We start from the raw sequence: 19587 nt of genomic DNA, 5'->3' as shown, positions 1-19587 counted from the left end.
CCTACTCCTGAAGAGATTTTTCTTATGACTCATTATGAATTTTGACAACAGTATGTGCATTAACAACATTGCTGCACACATATTCATCTGTGGATATTTATACAGATAGGTATTATCTTTTTTTCCTTAATTTTCTCATCTTAAAATGCACATTATCTCACATGCTCAACAGGTATTTATCAGACCATCTTCACTTACCCAATGTAATGAATATTATCTGTATACCACTGTAAGGTCTTTTTAGAAACAAAACCTAAAAACTTTACACACTGATGAACAAAACTGTGGGTGAGCAAAGGCCTTCTGAAAGAGCACTTTAAGCAATTTTGAGGCACGTCCCCCTGTGGAATTCACACACTGGGCCACTCAGACTTAAGTGCTTTTCCGGGGGATCATAAAGTGGAATGTAATAGCCCAGAACTTCCAAAATGTGCCAGGGTTTGCCATCCCCACCCTACCTCAGCTATGGCAGCATCTTGTGACAGGGCGGTCCTGTGCCTCTCTGGGTGTCCTTAGAAGGGGCATCCATCAGTGGAGTTTGGAAGAGGGGCAGTGAGTATGTGGATAAAGGGGGTTGTGTGAGTACAATAATCCTCCTGCATTTTCAGAAAGCCTTTGAGAAGCTTTTTGTAAAGCTCATTAAACTTTGTAAAGAAAATAAGTTGCCACAAGATAGGTCAAGAGATTTGGTTTTGATTGAAAGCTGTTGTAAAAAGAGGAAGTGAAGGATATGGCTTAGTGGTCAGCCCTTAGAAGGAAGGAGATATGCAGAGTCAGACAATAATTCAGGTCGGAAGTGACCTTCTGGAGATCATCTAACCTTAATCAGACCTACTCTGAGCAGGTCTGGTTGCCATAAATTGTTCAAGGATGTGTCTTATAGGACCTTGAATGCTTCCAAGGATGGGGATTCCATGATCCAATATATAAGCCTCCAATTTCCCGTGGTATCCTCATTTGTGACTTGTGGAAAGAAGTCAACAGGAATCTTCAAATCTGCAGATGATACTGAAGTTCTTATCAGGTGGTCAGATGCCAAGTGCTGAGAAACAGAAGAACCTCACAGAACTGGGAAATGGGAGAAGACCTCTGGTGTAAATAACTATGAAATTAAGTGGCAAGGAGAATGTAGCAGCTGCCTTCACCTGACCTGTAGTTTGGAGAGGGGAAAGCTGAGAGGGTTACGATGGAGGTTTACTTGATTGTAAAAGTAGCAAATGTGGAGGAAATTATCACCTTTGAAAAAGCAAAATGAGTTTTTACTGGGCCACAATGCTGGTATATTTTTGCTAATGGATTTGATGCAATTTTCTGAGGTTTTGGACAGCGGTTTTGTCAGCTCTGCTGTGCAAGTATTTGGGCCCTGCCAAGTCAGATCAGCTTGGCAGAATTTTTTTCTGGTGTAGTTTTGCTTAAAAATGTTCGTAGTCACAGAATCACAGAATCATAAGATGGCATGATTTGGAAGGAATCTTAAAGCCTATGCAGTCCCAACACCCTGCAATGGACAGAGCTGCCCACCTCCCAGCTGAGGCTGCCCAGGGACCCATCCAGCCTGGTCCTGAGTGCCTCCAGGGGTGAGGCACCACAGCTTCTCTGGGCAATGCCTTACCACCCTTTGAGCAAAGAATTTGTTCTGAACATCTAACCTCAGTATCTCTTCTTATAGTTTAAAACTGTTTCCCTTTGTCCTATCACTATCAGACCATGTAGGAAGTCATAATCTCCCTTAAAGTACTGGAAAGCCACAACGTGGTCTCCCAGAGCCTTCTGTTCTCCAGGCAGAACAAGCCCAGCTCCCTCAGCCTTTCTTCACAGAAGAGGTACTCCAGCCCTCTGATCATCTTTATGGCCTGCTCTGGGCCTGGTCCAAAAGCTCCACATCCTTCTTGTGCTGGAAGCCCCAGGTTTGGCTGCAGTACTACAGGGCAGAGTAGAGGGAAATAATCCCCTCCCTCTCCCTGCTATCACACTTCTTCTGATGCAATGCAAGACATAGTGTCTCCTGGGCTGTAAGCACACACTTCTGCCTCACACTGAGTTTTCCATCGATCAGGACCCCTAAGTTTGTCTCTGCAGGGTTGCTCTCAATTACTTCTTCTCTCAGTCTGTAGTCATACCTGGGATTACCCTAACCCAAGTGTAATACCTTTGCACTTGTCCTTTTGATCCTCATTTGGTCCACACAGGCTCACTTGTCAAGTCTGTCCAGGTCCCTCTAAATGTCATCCCTTCCTTCTATTGTGTCAAGCAGTCAGCTTGGTGTCACCAGCAAACTTGCAGAATGCACATTAAATCCCACAGTCTATGCTGCTGATAAAGATGCTGAAGAGCACCAATCCAAAGACAGACCTATGGAAAACAATACTCACCTATGTAGTACTTCCACCAGTTAATCCTTAACACTAACTATTTATTCCTTGCTTTCTCACACACAGTCTGCTTTTGTTGGCTTCAGTTTGGTAGATCATTACAACAACAGAAAAACTCCTTTTGTCAGTTTATGCTCTGTTTATGCAAGAGGTCTGGGCTGTCTGATCTTGTAGTCTGTACAGATACCAATGCAAATTAAGGCATTAGGAGAACACACTTCTATTCACACACAAATCTATTGTTATCTGGAGATTCCTTCTATACTCTTAAAAATTTTTTTTAAAAAGATAAATAAATAATGTAAAAACTTATTTCTCTCTGGGAACAACATAGTTTGTTACAAAGTAAAACCTATTAACAACTGAGCAGAAGCTCCATGTATTGTGCAGAATGAGCCAATGGCCAGGATCTTAACAAGGTTGAATCCAAATGCATCAAATCATTTCACTGTCATAAAAATACGGAATAGTCTGTCATACCTGAATCCATGAAAGTAAGACTACAGCTTCCACAAGGAAAAAGTCTTTATTCTTGGATTGGCTGCATCTATCTACCTCCTTACAACGGAGAATATCATTTCAATTTTGTCAGAAAAGATTGTGCATTTGATTTCTTTTGTTTTTCTGATACATTCTTGGGAAAGCTTTAAAAGAGATAATTTGAAACAAAATAAAAATGCCCTGATCTAAAATTCAAAATTCAAATATGCTATTGTTTTCTGAATCTGTTCAAACACTCTCTCTCTTGTCTGCAGTTCTGTCACTGAATGTCATTAGCTACAGCAAATTCTTGCTGGCTAAAGAGTTTGCTGATCAAAGGATATTCAGCATCCATATTGCCAAATAAGGAGCAGTCAAGCAATTCTTTATAATCCTTTCTTTTCAGTTAAGCAATCTTCTATTGCTTTCACTTGTACTACCCACATAGCTTGCAGCGTGCATTTGAGGTGCAGAGGCCAAAAAAATTCTCATAGTGTTTGCTACCACGCAAAAGGTAACCTTCCCTTCCCTTCCCCTTCCCCTTCCCCTTCCCCTTCCCCTTCCCCTTCCCCTTCCCCTTCCCCTTCCCCTTCCCCTTCCCCTTCCCCTTCCCCTTCCCCTTCCCCTTCCCCTTCCCCTTCCCCTTCCTTTTCCCTCTTTTTAGCTGAAATACATTATGTAGTCTCTCAACACTTCAGACAAAAATGGGGCTATAGACCTGATTTCCCAGAATAACAGACAGCATTTTCACCCACTTTTAATACTTATTTTTCAGGTGGTGTTTTAATTTTTCAGACTGTGGAAGTGCTTCTGAAAGGGCAAAGTATGTCAACCTTTGAGCATCATCTGTCAGTCCAGATGAATCCCACATCCGTTGTGTGCAGAACTGGCAGTGCTGGTGAGCCTCTATGTGATTCAAGGAATGAATGAGAAGACAATGTTTTCTGCGTCCCTCCAGCCCTGTTGAGAACTGAGGTCCCCCTGGAACTAGATGCAGAGCAACAGTTAAATTATGTTGGATGGAGTCTGGATTAATTGCGTTGCTTCTCCTGAGTCTGCCTTATTTACCATTCCCGTTTTCTTACTGCTGTTAAAATTGTGTATGTGTGTGTACATGTCAGCATGTGTCTCCACACATACATATATACATGCATGTGTGCATACATCTGCATATTTAGCTACAGTAGGTTATGTTCCCAAGTTTAGAAGAGTTTTCTATCAAACGTGTCCTCATTTTCAAAATCTAAACCATTAGAAGATCAAATTTAAGGATTTTTATGGAATATTTGGTGCCCTTTGGAAAGTATATGAATGAGCATGACTGAAAGTGTGGATTGGCTCTGATGAAGTGAACTTTCAAATATCCAGTGTTTGGACACCATTAAGGATTTGGGTGTGGAAGACAGCACATCACAGTCTGGCAATCATTTGGGGGAAAAAAGAAACAAACAGTGGCTTTCTTTGGTTGTCTAAGCTTTATGACTTCTAAGAAAAAGAATTAAACTTTTTTTTTTAAAAAAAAGAAAACTAGAAACAAACAAACAAAGCACTGACTGTCATTCGTTTTCTAAACAAAGCTAGCTTGAATAGTAGAAAAAACTGGAATAAAGTAAGATGCAGGATATGAAAATGATAGTAAATAGTACTATCTATGAAAATGATAGTAAATATAGTAAATTGTTTGCTTCTTTACTCATTTGTTCTTCAGAAGGTCCTGATGAATATATAATAAAAACATAAAAATTACTGTCTGTCTTCATTAGTATGTGTCAGATACCAGTGCTTGGTCCAGTCCATCAATACAAAATAAAAACGTTGGCAGTGGTAAGTCGCCACCTCCCACTTCTGGCAGCAGTGGAATAGTACTTTCTCAGAATGAGCACTGTTACAAAGTAAAGCTCTCTTAATTATTCTGCTCATAATCCTAGCGAGACCTGTTCTGAATGAGTTCTTGGCTGTGGGATTAACAGCAGCATGTGTTCACCTAATGGAGGGAGTTCATTTATCTTGTAAAGTATTCTGTTTTGCTTCTTACAGTAATGTGTTCAGCAGTATTGGGTAGAAAATATGTAATTTCAGGCTGGATTTGTTTTCAGGTGGGATTGCATTAGTATTTATTTTAGGAGGACTGCTCCAAAAATAATGCTTCCTATTTTATGATGTTGGCCGATGATATCAGAGGTGGTTGTTGGTGGTATGGCAGTAGAGGTTTAACCTCTGCACCAGTATCCCATTACATTTTGTTGCTGTGTGACAGATGGCAGCAGAGGGGCAGTCTGACAGAACGGTGTCTGACATAGAAGTGTATGAAGTTTGTGTCACTGAATTGCTTCATGAAGAAACAATGGCACCCACTGACATTTGCTGATGCTTGCTGAACGTTGATAGAGACCAAACAGTGGATGGAGCACAGTGAGGGATGGGTAGTGCATTCCAGCAGCAGCACCTACGATGTGAAAGACAAGCCACATTCAGGATGGCCACGTACAGCTGTCACACCATAAAATGAAGGGTGTATTAATCAGCTCATCCACGTGAATTGCCCAATGGTGGTGACTATGCAGAAAAATAGTTTTGTAGCAAAGAGCTTTCTCTGTCAAGTTGTGTTATTTTACCCTGTGTTTTAGTTTCCACGGAAACAAATAGGAGGCATTATATTCGGAGCACCCTGGGCTCCAAAAAGAGTGTTTTAAACAGCACGATAACGCTGGAAAATCTGCAAGGGCATTTAAGAAACCACCATCCCAGTGTTAATTGACTCCAACGAGCAGGGCAAGACCAAACCTCCTCACTGCTCTGTCCTGCACACCCTCCGGCCCGACGCAGGAGGTCAGGACCGCAGAGTGCCCCGCTGCAGCCCCGCGCTGTTCTCGGTGCCCGCCGCGGCCGCTCAGCGCTCCACCGGCCCGCACAACGTCAGCTCGCTCTCCCCACTGCGTCTGCCCTGCTCCGGCTGGCTGACGTCAGGATGCATGGCCGTGACCGAGCGGCCGGCGCTCGGCGTACGTGTGGGGGTCGGCTCCAGCCGCGGGTCGGTGCGGCAGGAGCTGCTGCTGCTTGCTCTGCTGCTGCAACCGCTGCAATTGCTGCTCCCACCGTGCATCGCTGCATCCCGGCGGCTGGAGCGGCAGCGCGGAGCCGGGCATCCGCACGCAGCGGGGACATGTTGCGAGATTCCCGGACGTCGCATCCGTAATCCCGGGCATGGAGCAGCGGGCGGCCGAGCGGGCTGGGGGCTGGTAGTGTCAGCAGCAGCGCTCCTCTTCTCCGCTTCGCCCCGCTGGATCCGAGATCATGTACGTACTCTGCTGCTGGTTACCGGGAGTGCTAACGCCGAGCTAAGGAAGAGGATTCGGAAGGACTGATGTGTTGGTTTTGATTTAAATGATTTGTTTTGCTCTTTCTCGCCCCTGTCCTTGGTCTTTCATTGTTTTTGTTCCAGGTCAGTCAATATTGTAGCTTTTGGGAACGAGAGAGACGTGCTTTCTGAAGACAGCCAGCAGTCGAGTCTGATGTGGAGCTATCTCAGGAGGAGCGCTCTCATTTCCGAGATCGACAGCAGCCCGTCCGCCGAGCACTCCAGGAGCCCCGTCACCACCGAGTACCAAGCCTGCGTCTTCGGCAATGTCAGGCTGGTCGTGCACGACTGCCCGCTCTGGGTAAGAGATCCGCTGGGATCCATGCAGCTGCACCCAGCGGGGCAGGCTGCTTCGATCAAATAGAAAAATTTCGGCTTTCAGTTACCCCGCGATTTTAACCACGTTTTCATCTAAAATGTAACCAAAGAGTGTTGTAGTCTCTGGGAATCGTGGCAGAAAGTTTCTCGTTGACGAGGCGGGAGGTGGTATTTTCAAGCAGGCTGTTTGCTAAAAGCTTCATTGGAAATAATCCGCAGATAAACAAGAATACTGCTGCATCATAAAAACTCTCTCAACATATTTATCAACAACAGTAAAATAAAACATATATTATTTTCCTGTAAAACTGGAAAGGCATACAATTTTCCAGCTTCGAAAAATGACATATTCTATTATTTGTCCTCTTGTAAAATACACTGCATCGAGTCATTTTAATTCTATTATGATCATGTCTTAACATTATTTCTTACATTGGAAGGTAAATAAAAAGAGTTCTAGCACTGGACCATGTTATTGGGACTCTTGTTAGTAAGCAACATAACTGCAAATATGAACAGACCAACGATTATGCAAGAAATGACACTGGCAATCTCTAATAAAACATTTAATGACTAGTTTGTTACCTTTAAAAAAAAATATTAACAGCTTTAACGAATTAAAATTCTGAGACAATAATCAGACCCGTAATTATTCAGCCCTGCAAGGGAAATTTGTTTTGAAATCTACAGGAATCCCAAAAGTTGCAGAAATTCATGTTTAGGAGGTTGTAATCTGAAAACTGAATTATTTGATTTAACCATCAACCTGCTGTATGATTCTTTTTTTTTAAATCACTTACAGATGCCAAATGGAATTGAGGACTCTGTTTTTAATCTTTGAAGCTGCATGTCACATGTGTGTCATTGGTTTGTTTGGTTCATTGGAGCACAGCAATGAGTGAAAGCTACTGGATATTATTTGTTGCTGTGGGACTTCACAGGAGATGTCAAGGGAGATCAGTAAGGGAGGTTGGAAGGGGACAGTGATAGCTGGAGAAAGGTAGAACAGGAAATACATGTAGGCCTAGTTTTAAGATGCAGTTTTCATGTTTTTGTGTTGGTTTATGTGCATTTGACATTCCAGAGAACAAGATTCTTCATTTCTGGAAACATTATCACTTTGGGCATAGAAAAGCTATCTCGTTGTCTATGGTATTGTGTTTTTGAGGATTGGCCTCTTGTTTTTCCCTTTTTCAGCTAAAGGAGCTGGATGTGGGGAGCAGTGAGGAACAATAGGCATTCTTCACTTAGCCAAAGACATTTCAGATAGTTGGACTGCACTCCTTGGGAGGATTTTGGTTTTGAGTGAAGCTGTTTGCTTGTTAGGATTCAGCAGAACTGGATTGCTATTCATAGTCTGGATTCTTGAGGTTTGTTAACATCACTGTAGTCCTTGCAGGATTGTTCTTTTCGTAGCCTGAGACATACTGCACTACAGCTGAGAACAATGACTGATGGTCCCACAAGAATGGTTGTTACTAACACTTCATATTCTTTGTGGAAAGGGATTCTTATTTCCTATGTGTTACTGATGCTTCAAGGTAGTGGGATGGTAGGCTTTGTATTGTTTCCATCTCTGTTATTTGAAATTAACTTCCATTTTACCTAGATTTGTATTTTATTTAGATTAAATCCACATAGCTAAGGAAAGCTAGCACTAGACATAAACTAAGCAAGCGAATACACTGGTTTGCCATGAGTCTGCAAATTAAAGGGTGGCAAGTTGCCTTTGCCCTCCGCACTCCTCAGTTCAATTTGCAGTCTGAAAAAGCATCATAGGTACAATTTACAAAGTTTTCTTATGGGTTCTTTTGTGAGACAGATTTTGGTATAATCATGGAGTCACAGAATGCGTTGGGTTGGAATGGACCTTAAAGCCTATCCAGCCCAACCCCCAGCCATGGGAAGGGCTGCCACCTACCAGTTCAGGGCCCCATCCAACCTGGGCTTCCACCCAGTGCCTCCAGGGGTGGGGCACCCACAGCTTCTTTGGGCAATGCCTTACCACTCTCTCAGTGAAGAATTTCTTCCTAACATCTAACCTCCATCTCCCCTCTTTTCGTTTAAAATTGTCATATTAGATCATGTAAAAAGTGTATTTCCTTCCTGTTTGTAAGTTCCCCTGAAGTACTGGAAGGCTGCAGTGAGATCTCTCTGGAGCATTCTCTACTCCAGGCTGAACAAGCCCAGCTCCCTTGGCCTTTCTTCATAGGAGAGGTTGTCCAGTCCTCCTCTGGAGCCTTTCCAGCAGCTCTGTGTCTTTCTTGTGCTGGGGACCCCATTGTAGAAGGTCACTAAATTAGTCAGGCATGATTTGCCCTTAGAGAAGCCATGCTGGCTGTAAACAGCTCTCCGTTCTCTGTATTCCTTATCATAATTTTCAGGAGGATCTGCTCCATTGTCTTGCTAAACACAGAGATGGAATTAAATGGTCTCTGTTCCCTGGGTCTTTCTTTTTCTCTTTTTAAAAATGGGGATAGTTTTTCCCCTTTCCCCATCAGTGGGAACTCCTTTGCCACAGTTTCTCAAATATGATGGATAGTGGCTTAGCAACTTTACCTCCCAGTTCCCTCATGGCCCACAGATGCATCTCATCACCCTGTGCACCTTCAGATTCCTAAGGTGGTTTTGAACCTGATCTTCTTGTACAGTGGACAGTATTTCATGCTCCCAGTCCCTTCCTTTGGAGGGATGATGTCACTTGAACACTTGCCTGGGAAGATGGAAAAAAAATTGGCCGAGGACTTCAGCCTCCGTATTACAAGTAACAAGGTCTCCTGTTTCCTACAGGACCCACATTTTCCCCAGTCTTGCTTTTATCACAGACATACTTAAATAAGCCCTCCTTGTTGCCTTCTACATCCTTGCCCAGATTTAGCTTGATCCCTGACTGCTATGGCAATATCTTTGTATTCCTCCCATGTTATTCATTCTCTGTAGGCCTTCCTTTTGTGTTTGAGTTTGGCCAGGAGCTCCTTGTTGCAAGCCTACTGGCCTTTTTGCCATTCCTCTTTGTTGGGATGCATTGCTCTTGAGCTTGGAGGAGGTGATCCTTAGGTATAAACTACCTGTCTTGGAAATCTCTTTCCTGAAGGACTTTATCCCACTGTACCCCAATGAGCAGTTCTCTGAAGAGGCAAAAGCCTTCTCTCCTGAAGTGCAGAGCAGTGAGCTTGCTGTGAGCCTTCCTGACTGCCCTGAACTCCACCATCTCATGGTCACTACAGCCAGGACAGCATTCAAACTACACAGTCCCCACAAGCTTCTCTTCTTGTTGATGAGAATGAAGTTCCTCACTGCACCTCTCCTCACTGAGCCCTCTGTCACTCAGAGATGACAAGACTCCTGTCTGTCTACAGAGGGCTTCATTTGCTCAGTCTTCCTCATCAGGTGGCCTATAGTAGACCCCCACTGTAACGTGAATTGTTTCTGCTCTCCCCTTAATTCTAATCCATTAACTACTGTCTGCTCCTCAGGCAGACTTCCATATGCTTCAGTTGGTCAGTGACACAGAGAGTGGCAATGCATTGTCTCCACTGTCTGTCCATCCTGAAGATCCTGTATGCTTCCATTATAGTGCTCCAGTTGTGGGACACATCCCACCACATCTCTGTGATGTCTGCAGGCATGTGCACATCTCTAACTCCTTTGGGAGTCAAAAGCCCAGGTGAGGTTGGTTGAACTCTTGGCATATTGTTGCATTCCATAAATCTCTTTGAATGGGTTGAGTTGTGTCAGGGTCTTTCAATAGCTACTGAAGTCCTGCTTGGCTGGAGAAACATGAGAGATCTGGATTGTGCAATGAGCATCATCTCTGTGGTGGCACGGTTATCCTTGTCTGCTGTTGAGTGGCGCTCAGTGGTGAGGCTGTGGTATTAGATGACAGGAGGTGGCAACCAACTGCCCAGCAAGGAAGTAAAGCTTCTTGGGCATGGTTATCCATAGGTAACTTCTGTCAGGTGTTACAGACAGGCTCTGGGGAGTAATATTCCTAGTCTAATAGAAGGCTAGAGTTGCTTTTTTCACACAGTATTTCTGTTTTGCCCCTGCAGGAACTTTTAGCGTGTTCACTGCCTGTGCTGGGTGCTGCAATCTTTGATATCACCATTCTTAGAAAATCACAAGGACAAAATCGTGTTTACAAATGTGCAAAGCAGCAGCGGCATGTTGTGAGGAGACCTGTACCCTGTTGGCAGCTGCAGGGTGCAGGAGAGCACTGCGGGCTTTTGGGAGGGTGCTCACCATCCCCCCAGGTCATGCAGGAGACGTGGGGCTTCAGAGATAGCAATGGAGCATACTTTTCAAAATCTAGGAGTAAAATGTCACTGCTTCCAAAACGGCAATGATGTCCATCTGTCAGGTGCTGGGTGTATCTTTGTGTCCTGCTGTGTCCACTGCTGATACCTTCTATGTGCAAGGGACAGATACACCAGAAGACCATTACTTAGAGACTGATACGGCTGGAACACATTTGGACAAAAAATGTGGACCTGGTCTCCCTTTCTGGAGAGGGAAGATGAAGAACTAGAGAAACCATGTGTATGCTAACACCCTTGCTGCAAATTTTATTTTTAGTGACCAGTCAGTTGCTAGTGCATTCTCAAGCTGGGATCTCATAAAGCACACTGAACTAGATGTCACACCTTTTCTAATTTATTTATGTATTTTTTGTAAACCTCATTACTGGAGTTAGAAACTTGCAAGGAATAAATTTTCAGGTTGGCTTTAGAAAAGGTTGCTTTATTTAGGAAGCTGTGGTAGTATTAGATTTTACAGTCATTGGAAGTGAGTTGGCTTGTCTGTGATTTGAAACTTCTGCCACTTTATATTGAGTTTAGTCATACTGCTGCATGTATACAGGTAAAAACTGCAGGAAAAGCACAGACATCCACAATCTGCAAGTAAATCTTTATTAATTTCGGAGCAAAGTATAGCACAGAAACTATAATTCATATTTTGATTTGCTGAATTAGGGTGTTGGAAAATAAAGAGAGGAATGAATGACAGTGTGAGTCCACCCCTTGCCTGCATTACTTTTTCTTTCTTCCGTTGTTTGGAGCAGTACTGCAAGGACATTGGAGCATTTCAGTTCCAGGTAGGGGTTGTACTCTCCCTTTTCATATTTTTTTTTCCTCTCTGAGTGACCTGTTATTCTTCCTCAGGGAGCAATACCTCCAGAAACTTGCTTCCTCCAGTTTATAAAAGATGCTCCATTTCTGGAATCTAAATCTCTGACATCACTGTGTTCCCTGTAGTAAGTAGCTTCCGAAAGGACAGAACAGAGCAGCTGCAGTTTGAGGAGTGCTTTGTGCTTGACCATGCACCTGCAGAGGAATGTGCTGTGCTTACACCTGCTCCTGAGGACAGCCAGTACTACCCACAGGGCTGCAGACTTCCAGCCAGTGTACAACTCACTGTTGTACAGATATGCTAACTGCCATTTTAAAAAGCTCTCCTTTGATTTTTTTTTTTTCAGAAAACTGCTTTTCCACTATGTCTTTTCATGAGTTTTAGCACATTTTTCTGCTTCTTTTTTTTTTTTCTTTTTCTTCCTTTTCTTTTTCCCTTGAATTTTTTGAGGTTTCGTATCTCCATGGTGTTATCCATGGTGCAGTTATCAGGCTTTTCCTTTGCAGCAATATCCTTTTGCTCAGCCTTCTGGCTAGGCTGGCTGGCTGGCCCTCTGTATGTCTAAAGTCAAGGGAACCCCATCTGCTTTTTAATTTTATTCATTGTTTTTAAAAATACAGTCTTATTACTGCTTTGGGACAAAACCATAACTTGCTATTTTTTGTTTTTTGGTATGTTAACTTTTATAATTTTAAACTTTTCTGTCTGATGTTGGCAGATTACAGTGAGTGTTCAAAACATGGTAAATTATTTTTCCCTACTTTTACTTTTTACAAATATTCTTACATCATTTTATGAGAGAACAGTGCAGAGAAGGCCCAGATAGTGTCGAGTGAATCCATGATCCTAGACAGAGGTGAGCTTCCCAACAGCCATGGTACAACCATCTTGGACCCCAGAAAAACTCAAGGGGAATGGGACTCAGCCATGGCCAGGCTCCCATGCCCTGCTACTGCTGTTGTGGTGGATTATCCAGGGCTGAGTGGACAGTGAGGTACTCATGGACTTGTGGAAAGAGAGTGGGCACTGCAAGGGCACAGTGGATTTCACTGCAATTCCATAAAGGCATTCATACATTATTTATGACAAAGCTACTATTGTCCTCTGCAGGAGCCATGTGATTCTGCAGGAAAATCACGTCTTCATTGCCTCTAAAGGCTTTGTTTTCAATGTAACTGCTTGAGAAGCATGATTCACCAGTGAAGAGAATATCTTGTGAGAGAGGTACGTAGTGGAGGCATGTAAGGGAGGAGTGCAGCTTCTTTTCCAGTAAGTCCCAAAAGGAATAGCGGCAGAACTCTGGCCATAACTATTAAGGTCATATTATTGGAGCAATAACTTCGACTATGCACTTATTCTTTTTGTGAATGTCTGTCTTGGGAAGTAGATTGTGCCAAGAGCAGGTGTGAAGTATCTGTTACATGAGTGTCATAGACAGAACCTGGTTATTGTTATTCCTGAACTTACCATCTAAAGAAATTCCTCTGCAATTTTGATATTAAAACTTTCCTAAAACTGATAACTAAGAAGTGCTTAACATGGCTAAAGCTCCAGATGCTCTGTCCTAGTGCTGTATAGAGCAAAAACCCCTTTGTTTTGTCAGAGACATTTTGGAAGCATTTTCCCTGCCATGACAGCAGTAATCTGAAAGAAATACTCTACATTTGATGCAAAATGCAAATAATTGCAACAAGACCTTTGGGTATGTGTCTTACTCTGCTATGTTTGTACAGATAACATCCATTTTCAAGAGTGGGCTTTGAGGCATGAGTGAAAGTTTAGGGAAACTGCACAACACATTTCAAACTGGGTGTCATGAAGCTTTGGTTTGGTGCATCCAGCATTGTTCTACCTTCTTTCATATGCCCAGGGCTGGCTCTTTTCCTGGGAAAGTGGATTCCATCCCCACCAGAACTTTGTCAGTGTTGCTAAAAATACTTCTTTTTAGGATTAGCAGAGACACACAGTGGTGACACAGGGTAGTGGACGAAAGTACGGACCTCTATGAACCTGCTGCAGTATGCAGCCACATGCAGAACTTGCTACAGCCTGCACTAAGTTTCCGTAAGACCTTTTTCCTAGTAGTTCAACAACAAAGGGCTATATTCATGCATCTGCACAGGTGCTTGCCTTAAGGATACTGCCACAGCTGCAGAGATGGAGACACAAAAGTACAAAAGGATTCTTAGCCCATTACATACAAAGTAGTGGCCAGGTCTTCTTGTCCTTGCTCTTTTGTCATCCAATCTATGATGTTTTCCTTATTAGCATTGTCTTCAAAAGAAAAAGGGTATGTATTTTTTTGCTGTATGTTGAGTTCTTAAGCTACTATAATGTTAATGACACAATACAGCCAAACACAAGTCAAGTACAAAATACACTGTTGAGATTCTCATGAACCAGAGGAGGCTTAGAGCTGTCAGTAGTAGGATTTAGGGCATGGATGGTGTTTCTTGACAATCTTTTCTTGGACTATGGTCTCTTTGGATAGCTGGGGTAAGGGCAGAGGCCAGAGCAGAGTGTGTGTATTATAGAGCTTGTGTCACGTCCAGAAATGACAAGGCTGGTGTCAGGTTGGAGACACAGGGTGCTTTGCAGTGATGCTCCTGTGCTGCAACTCAGGTCTAGGCTTAGGCTGAAGCTAAGTCTTATGATCAGAGCTGATTCTTTCTTTGGAAGGATTTCTGAGTTCGTATTCACAAAACCTCATAAATCTTTCTAAAATCTTTATGATATGAAATGATACCGTACTGTATCAGAAGTTTAGCTCTGTTGAAAAACAGAGAGACCTACAAACCTTATACAGACATGTAACATGTAAAAATCACTTATTGCATTTAGCAGGAGGTTTCCATAAATGTTATATTATTGATGCTTAAGCTTACTGGTAATTCTTGTGTATTTGTGCATGGGTGCTCGAAGTTGTCAGTGGTGATATTACTGGTCATCCCCAATATCATAGGAACAAACGTGCGAATGTGCTGGGCTAGAACACAAACAGGTATAAGGAAGTTGCTAAGCAACAGGCATGCTTTCTGTCTTTCAAACGTAATAGCTAAATATTCTCTAATGCTTTTTGGTTTGTGTTTTACTTTTCATTAAACCTTTGATTTCATGTAATCCTACTGAAATGCTTCTCTTGAGACCTTTATCAGCTAAAATGCGTAAGAGCTGCCCTTTGAATATTCCTGTTCTTATTCCTGGCAATGTGATCAGGTTCCGTGAATGCTCATCTGGCTGATTTTCTGGAAGGACTGTACACAGTATTCTTATTACAGAGGTACTTAAGTTAATGTGTCAATATTTACTTTCAAGCACGTGTATTCTGGGTATCAATCTGGATCTTTTTGGTTTGGATGAGATGGGGTCTGAAGGTCTTTCTAGACAAATATTTGCTGATTTAGAGACTTCCATCAAGTTTGTGCTATCTCTTCTTATTAACTATTGGGACAGTATTAATTATTCAGACAGATGTGGAACAGTGCCTCTTTTGAAGTGATCAAAAATACCTATATTGACTATGAAAGACACTTCACCTACTGATATTAGTAATCTTCTATAAATGTCTTTGGTTCCTAACTGTAATGTTTTTATGCCTCTGACCCATTCTTCAGAACTCATATTCATTTTCCCCCTCACTCAACCCTCAGTCTGAGTCCAGTTCTACTGTCACTTCTTTTGTGCCAATTTACTCCTCTCTTCCACGTCATCCATATTTCATCATTGCTTGTTTCCATTCATTTTCTCAAGTTCATCTTTCCTTCTAAGATGGCCTCATGCTGTGTAGAACTGTTTGGAAAGAAGTTACTATTTTTGGGTTTTGAGTTGATTCTCAGTTCTCTGGATAATTTCCATATTTCTTTCTGTCAAGAGTTTTCAGTTGTGCATATGTGAAAACCTACTGGTATTTTTGAACTAGCCCTAGATAAAGCAGAAATTTTGAAATTACAGTTGCCATGCACATGATAAATATATATATATTATAAAATATATATATAAATACATATATATATAAATAATATAAAAGTAGTCATTGCATATTACATGTAGATGTAATACAGTTGGAAATTAATTGGGAACAAAATACTTTAAGAGTGTAAATCTTACTCTAATAGCCCAGAATAAAAGCAAATTGAATGGGAAGTCAAAGAAGGAAAGTTAGTTATGTGACTAATATCTTTTCAGTGAAGATATTGATGCTTGTTTCTACTTGGAAGTATTTATGAAGTGGATAATAATTCCGATGATGAAATTTATATTGAAATGTTCCTATAGTATTGTGCTCTCTACAGAACTCTGTAAAATATTTTGATAATTAATGATTTTGTATGAAATTTATAGTAATAGATTTCTACTACTGAAAGATATAGATTTCTACCACTTTTTTTTCCGTAATACAAACATTTGTAAAAATTAAGTAACTATAACAGCAGTGTTTCTTCTTGCAAAGTGTGCTCCTAGACAAACACAATTAGAATAACTTGTTTTCCAAACAACAGAATTATGGTGTATCAATTCTGGTCTTATTTGCATGTCTTCAAATAGGAAAGTAAAATATTGCTTGAAAGTACTCCACTAAGATCTTACATTAAAGAATGTTGAATAGTTCATCTTTTCATCTGTGGCCAGGAGGATTCTTGATCTTTTTTTTTCTGTTTAGGATATATTTGACAGTGACTGGTATACCTCTCGCAGTCTCATTGGAGGAGCTGATATTATTGTGATTAAATACTCTGTCAATGACAAGACTTCATTTCAAGACTTAAAGGACAGTTATGTTCCAATGATAAAAAAGGCATTAAACCACTGTTCAGTTCCAGTAATAATTTCTGCTGTTGGTGCAAGAAAAAACGGTACGTATTTGATCTGCTGAAGTCACAGTTAAAATACCATTTGGAAGTGAGATATGTAGTAATTTCACAAGAAGCTGATTGCTTTTCCAGGTCTCTAACACACACAATTAGTCTGTCAGAATGACAGTAATATGCTTATGTACTGTGGTTCTGTAGGCTGGCATGTAGGCGGGAACATTATGCTTAATTAACCCCGATGACAAAAGGCTTCCTATCCTGCCCTGACCTCTGCAGCAACTCTTTTTGTGAAGTCATCATACATGGGGATTTAGTCTATCACTTGGGCTTAAGAGGCATGAGTCTGAGCGTATGAGATGAGCTCTATAGCTACTTGCTCTTTCTGTCCACGCTGCAGGTATCATGTATCTCTAGCACATGGCCATGAAACTCAGTGCGTCAGCTTGCAGCTACCTATGAGGGGTGAATGCCAAACGTCAGCCTGAGTTACTCTTACTTAGCACGTTTGACTAGAACAAGTGTTTCTGAGCACCCCACCTGCTAAGAGTGAAGGATAAGATTTATGAGCACATTTATAAACAACATCAGGTTTGTACTCCGTGGACAGAACGTTCAGTTTTGCCAGAACCTACTTGCATATCCTTTCACTCAGTGATGGAGAAAGGATTTTTAAGGAACTCAGTAACAGCTAAAACTGGGTAATTGTTATTGCCTCTAGTAAACCACAAGCAGTAACAAGATGTTTTTATGCTCTGATTTATACCAAGGTAATAAACCTGCCATTCAAGGTCTTGATGAGGTAGTGCTGGGCTTCCCCAGCTCCTTCTCTTACCTGTTCTTGCTATTTGAAGCACAGGTCCCTGCCAGCCTGGCAGAATGCTGCTGGCATTTTCCCTGTCCAGTTTTTCCCTGCCTCTCTCCTTGAACAGGCTCAGCGTGGGAGAGGTCTGGCTGCGACCCACTTGGGCTCATAGAGAGCCCTTTTGTTTCTGAGCAGTATGTGTGAGCGCAGCAGCTTGCTTGCACAATTACTAAGAGCTTAATCCTTTGTCGCAGCAAGTACTGCTGCCAAAAGAAATAAAAAAGACTGTGTTAATGCATGCTATCCATGGGTCAGAGCAGTGGAAACTAGTCTAGAGCACGTGCATTGTATAGGAATGCACATTTTTACAGGTAAGTTCTTACAGGCGTTAAGCAGAGTTGCGCTTGGGTGGCCAGTAGATTTTAATCAGCTTTTTTATAGTCTTCAAGAGCACCTATCTTGGCATTAAGGAATATGCAAAATATATGTAAATGAGCCATACTCTGCTGCATGTATGCGCTCACAGCAGCTGGGACAGCCAGTGGAAAATTTTCCATAGCTGAGAGCTGAATGAACAGGTTGCACCGCAACAGGCTGGAGGGTGACAGTAATGAATGGCAGTGCCTGCAGGCCAGAACAATGCATATGGACACAAGGACACACAGGGCCCAATCCAAACCAGGTTTCTGAAGGCCCTGCTTGACTTCTGTGCAGATTTCAGAACATCCTACTCAAATAGTCTGCCTTGCACTGAATTTAAATTGAATGTAAGTGGCATTTAAAACAATGCTAATGTAGAATAAACTGGGTTTTTTTGTGTACTATTTTGCAACTATTTTGAACTGATTACAAAGAAGTTGTTCATTTAGCCATGATTATAGATTTCTTACTAGAAAATAACTGCTCCCACTTCCCGCTTTGTAACCGTCTGAGCAGAACACCTTTACAACTCTTTAGGAAGTATTCCAATTGCTGGAGCGCAGTGGCTCACCCACGTCCCTGTTTCCCAGCAGTGCCCTGTACGTGCCCGCTGTGCACTCTGGACAGGAGGAGCTGCGTCACCACCTCTGAAGGGGCCCAGCTGGCCAAGGAGTTTGGAGCCACCTACCTGGAGCTGCATGCTCTCAATGATTTCTACATACAAAAATACTTCGGAGGCGTGGTGAGTGTGGCACAGTTCAGCCCAACACTGAGCTCAGACCTGGGCTACAGCTGCAGCTCAGTGGGTCACCTCCGTACGTCCCTTCCAACCTGATAACTCTATGATGTTCTGATTATTATTTTTTTAACTGTTGTCTCTTGATCCCTCACCGTTGTCCTGCTTGTAAAATGAAAATGATAAGGTCGCTAAAGTGACTGATTTTTTAGCATATTGTTGTGGTCTCTCAGTTCTCATTCAAGCCTTATGGGGAGTGGCTGAAAGAACTGGGATTGTTCAGTTTGGAGAAGAGGAGGCTTGGGGTGGGGGTGTATTGCTCTGAACAACTCGCTGAAATGAGGTTGTAGAATGATGGGGGTCAACCTCTTCCCTCAGGTATCAGCAATAGGACAAGCGGTAGCGGCCTCAAGTTGACCAGGGGAGGTTCAGTTTGGATGTTAGGGAAAATTTCTTTTCAGAAAGAGTGGCAGTGTACTGGCACAGACTGCCCAGGGAGGTGGTGGAGTCACAGTCCCCGGAGGTGTTCGATACATGTGTGGATTTGGCACAGAGAGAGACAGAGTTAGTGGGCATGGTAGGGATAGACTGATGGTTGGACTTAGTGATCTTTGTGGTCTTTTCCAGCTTTAATGATGCAGTGATTTTAATCCCAAGCAGAAGCCAGTGTCAGCTACACTAAACTCAAATGAGGCAGAAGTTGAAAAGCTTGTTAAATACACTTCACCTATAACCAGCATTTTCCTTTTTCATTCTTCTGGGTGCAAGGAGATCCACTAAGCCGTTTCAAACTTCCAGATTTATTTGTCTTCTCCACAAAATTATTTCAGCTGAATGTTTAATTTTCAGTTTTATGAGATGTTTCAAACAGCATTTTAAAAATAAATGTATCTTTATTTACTTCCCTGGTAGCATTTGGGTTTGGAGAAAAAAATGCAGTTGTTTGGTATAGTGATTTCACAAGATCTTTATGATAGTCATTGATGTAATAATGCAGTGTTTTTCTATGGGGATTGATAGTCATTTGAAATCAATTAGTCAATTTTTATTGGATGCATTCATTTCTGGTTAAAAACAAGGAATCCTCTCTACGTCTTGTCCAAGCAGGTCCGCTGGTTTTTATAATGTACTGTGTGCACCTTGGATGCTAGAAGTGTTTA

The 19587-nt window shown here is 42.1% G+C and overlaps 1 protein-coding gene across 4 annotated transcripts in view; it reads left to right on the top strand.

Annotated features, from left to right (window-relative positions):
• The first annotated feature begins 5699 nt into the window (after positions 1-5699).
• The window catches only part of RHOBTB3 (Rho related BTB domain containing 3), a 30331-nt gene continuing 16443 nt past the window's right edge, over positions 5700-19587 (top strand). For 2 of the 4 annotated variants that reach the window (XM_090131216.1, XM_090131215.1), the window contains exons 1-4: positions 5700-6148; positions 6295-6511; positions 16319-16511; positions 18282-18433. In XM_090131216.1, coding sequence (XP_089987342.1) covers positions 6147-6148; positions 6295-6511; positions 16319-16511; positions 18282-18433 — 564 coding nt within the window. In that variant the 5' untranslated portion in view covers positions 5700-6146. The remainder of the gene's footprint in view (positions 6149-6294; positions 6512-16318; positions 16512-18281; positions 18434-19587) is intronic. The other 2 variants (XM_090131217.1, XM_031605293.2) reach the window with 2 other exon arrangements.

Source organism: Phasianus colchicus, chromosome Z (assembly GCF_987193195.1).
Source record: "Phasianus colchicus chromosome Z, bPhaCol1.hap1.1, whole genome shotgun sequence".
In the NCBI taxonomy this organism is placed as follows: Eukaryota; Metazoa; Chordata; class Aves; order Galliformes; family Phasianidae; genus Phasianus; species Phasianus colchicus.
The sequence above is the reverse complement of the archived record's forward strand: the minus strand, read 5'-3'. Positions and strand labels throughout refer to the sequence as shown.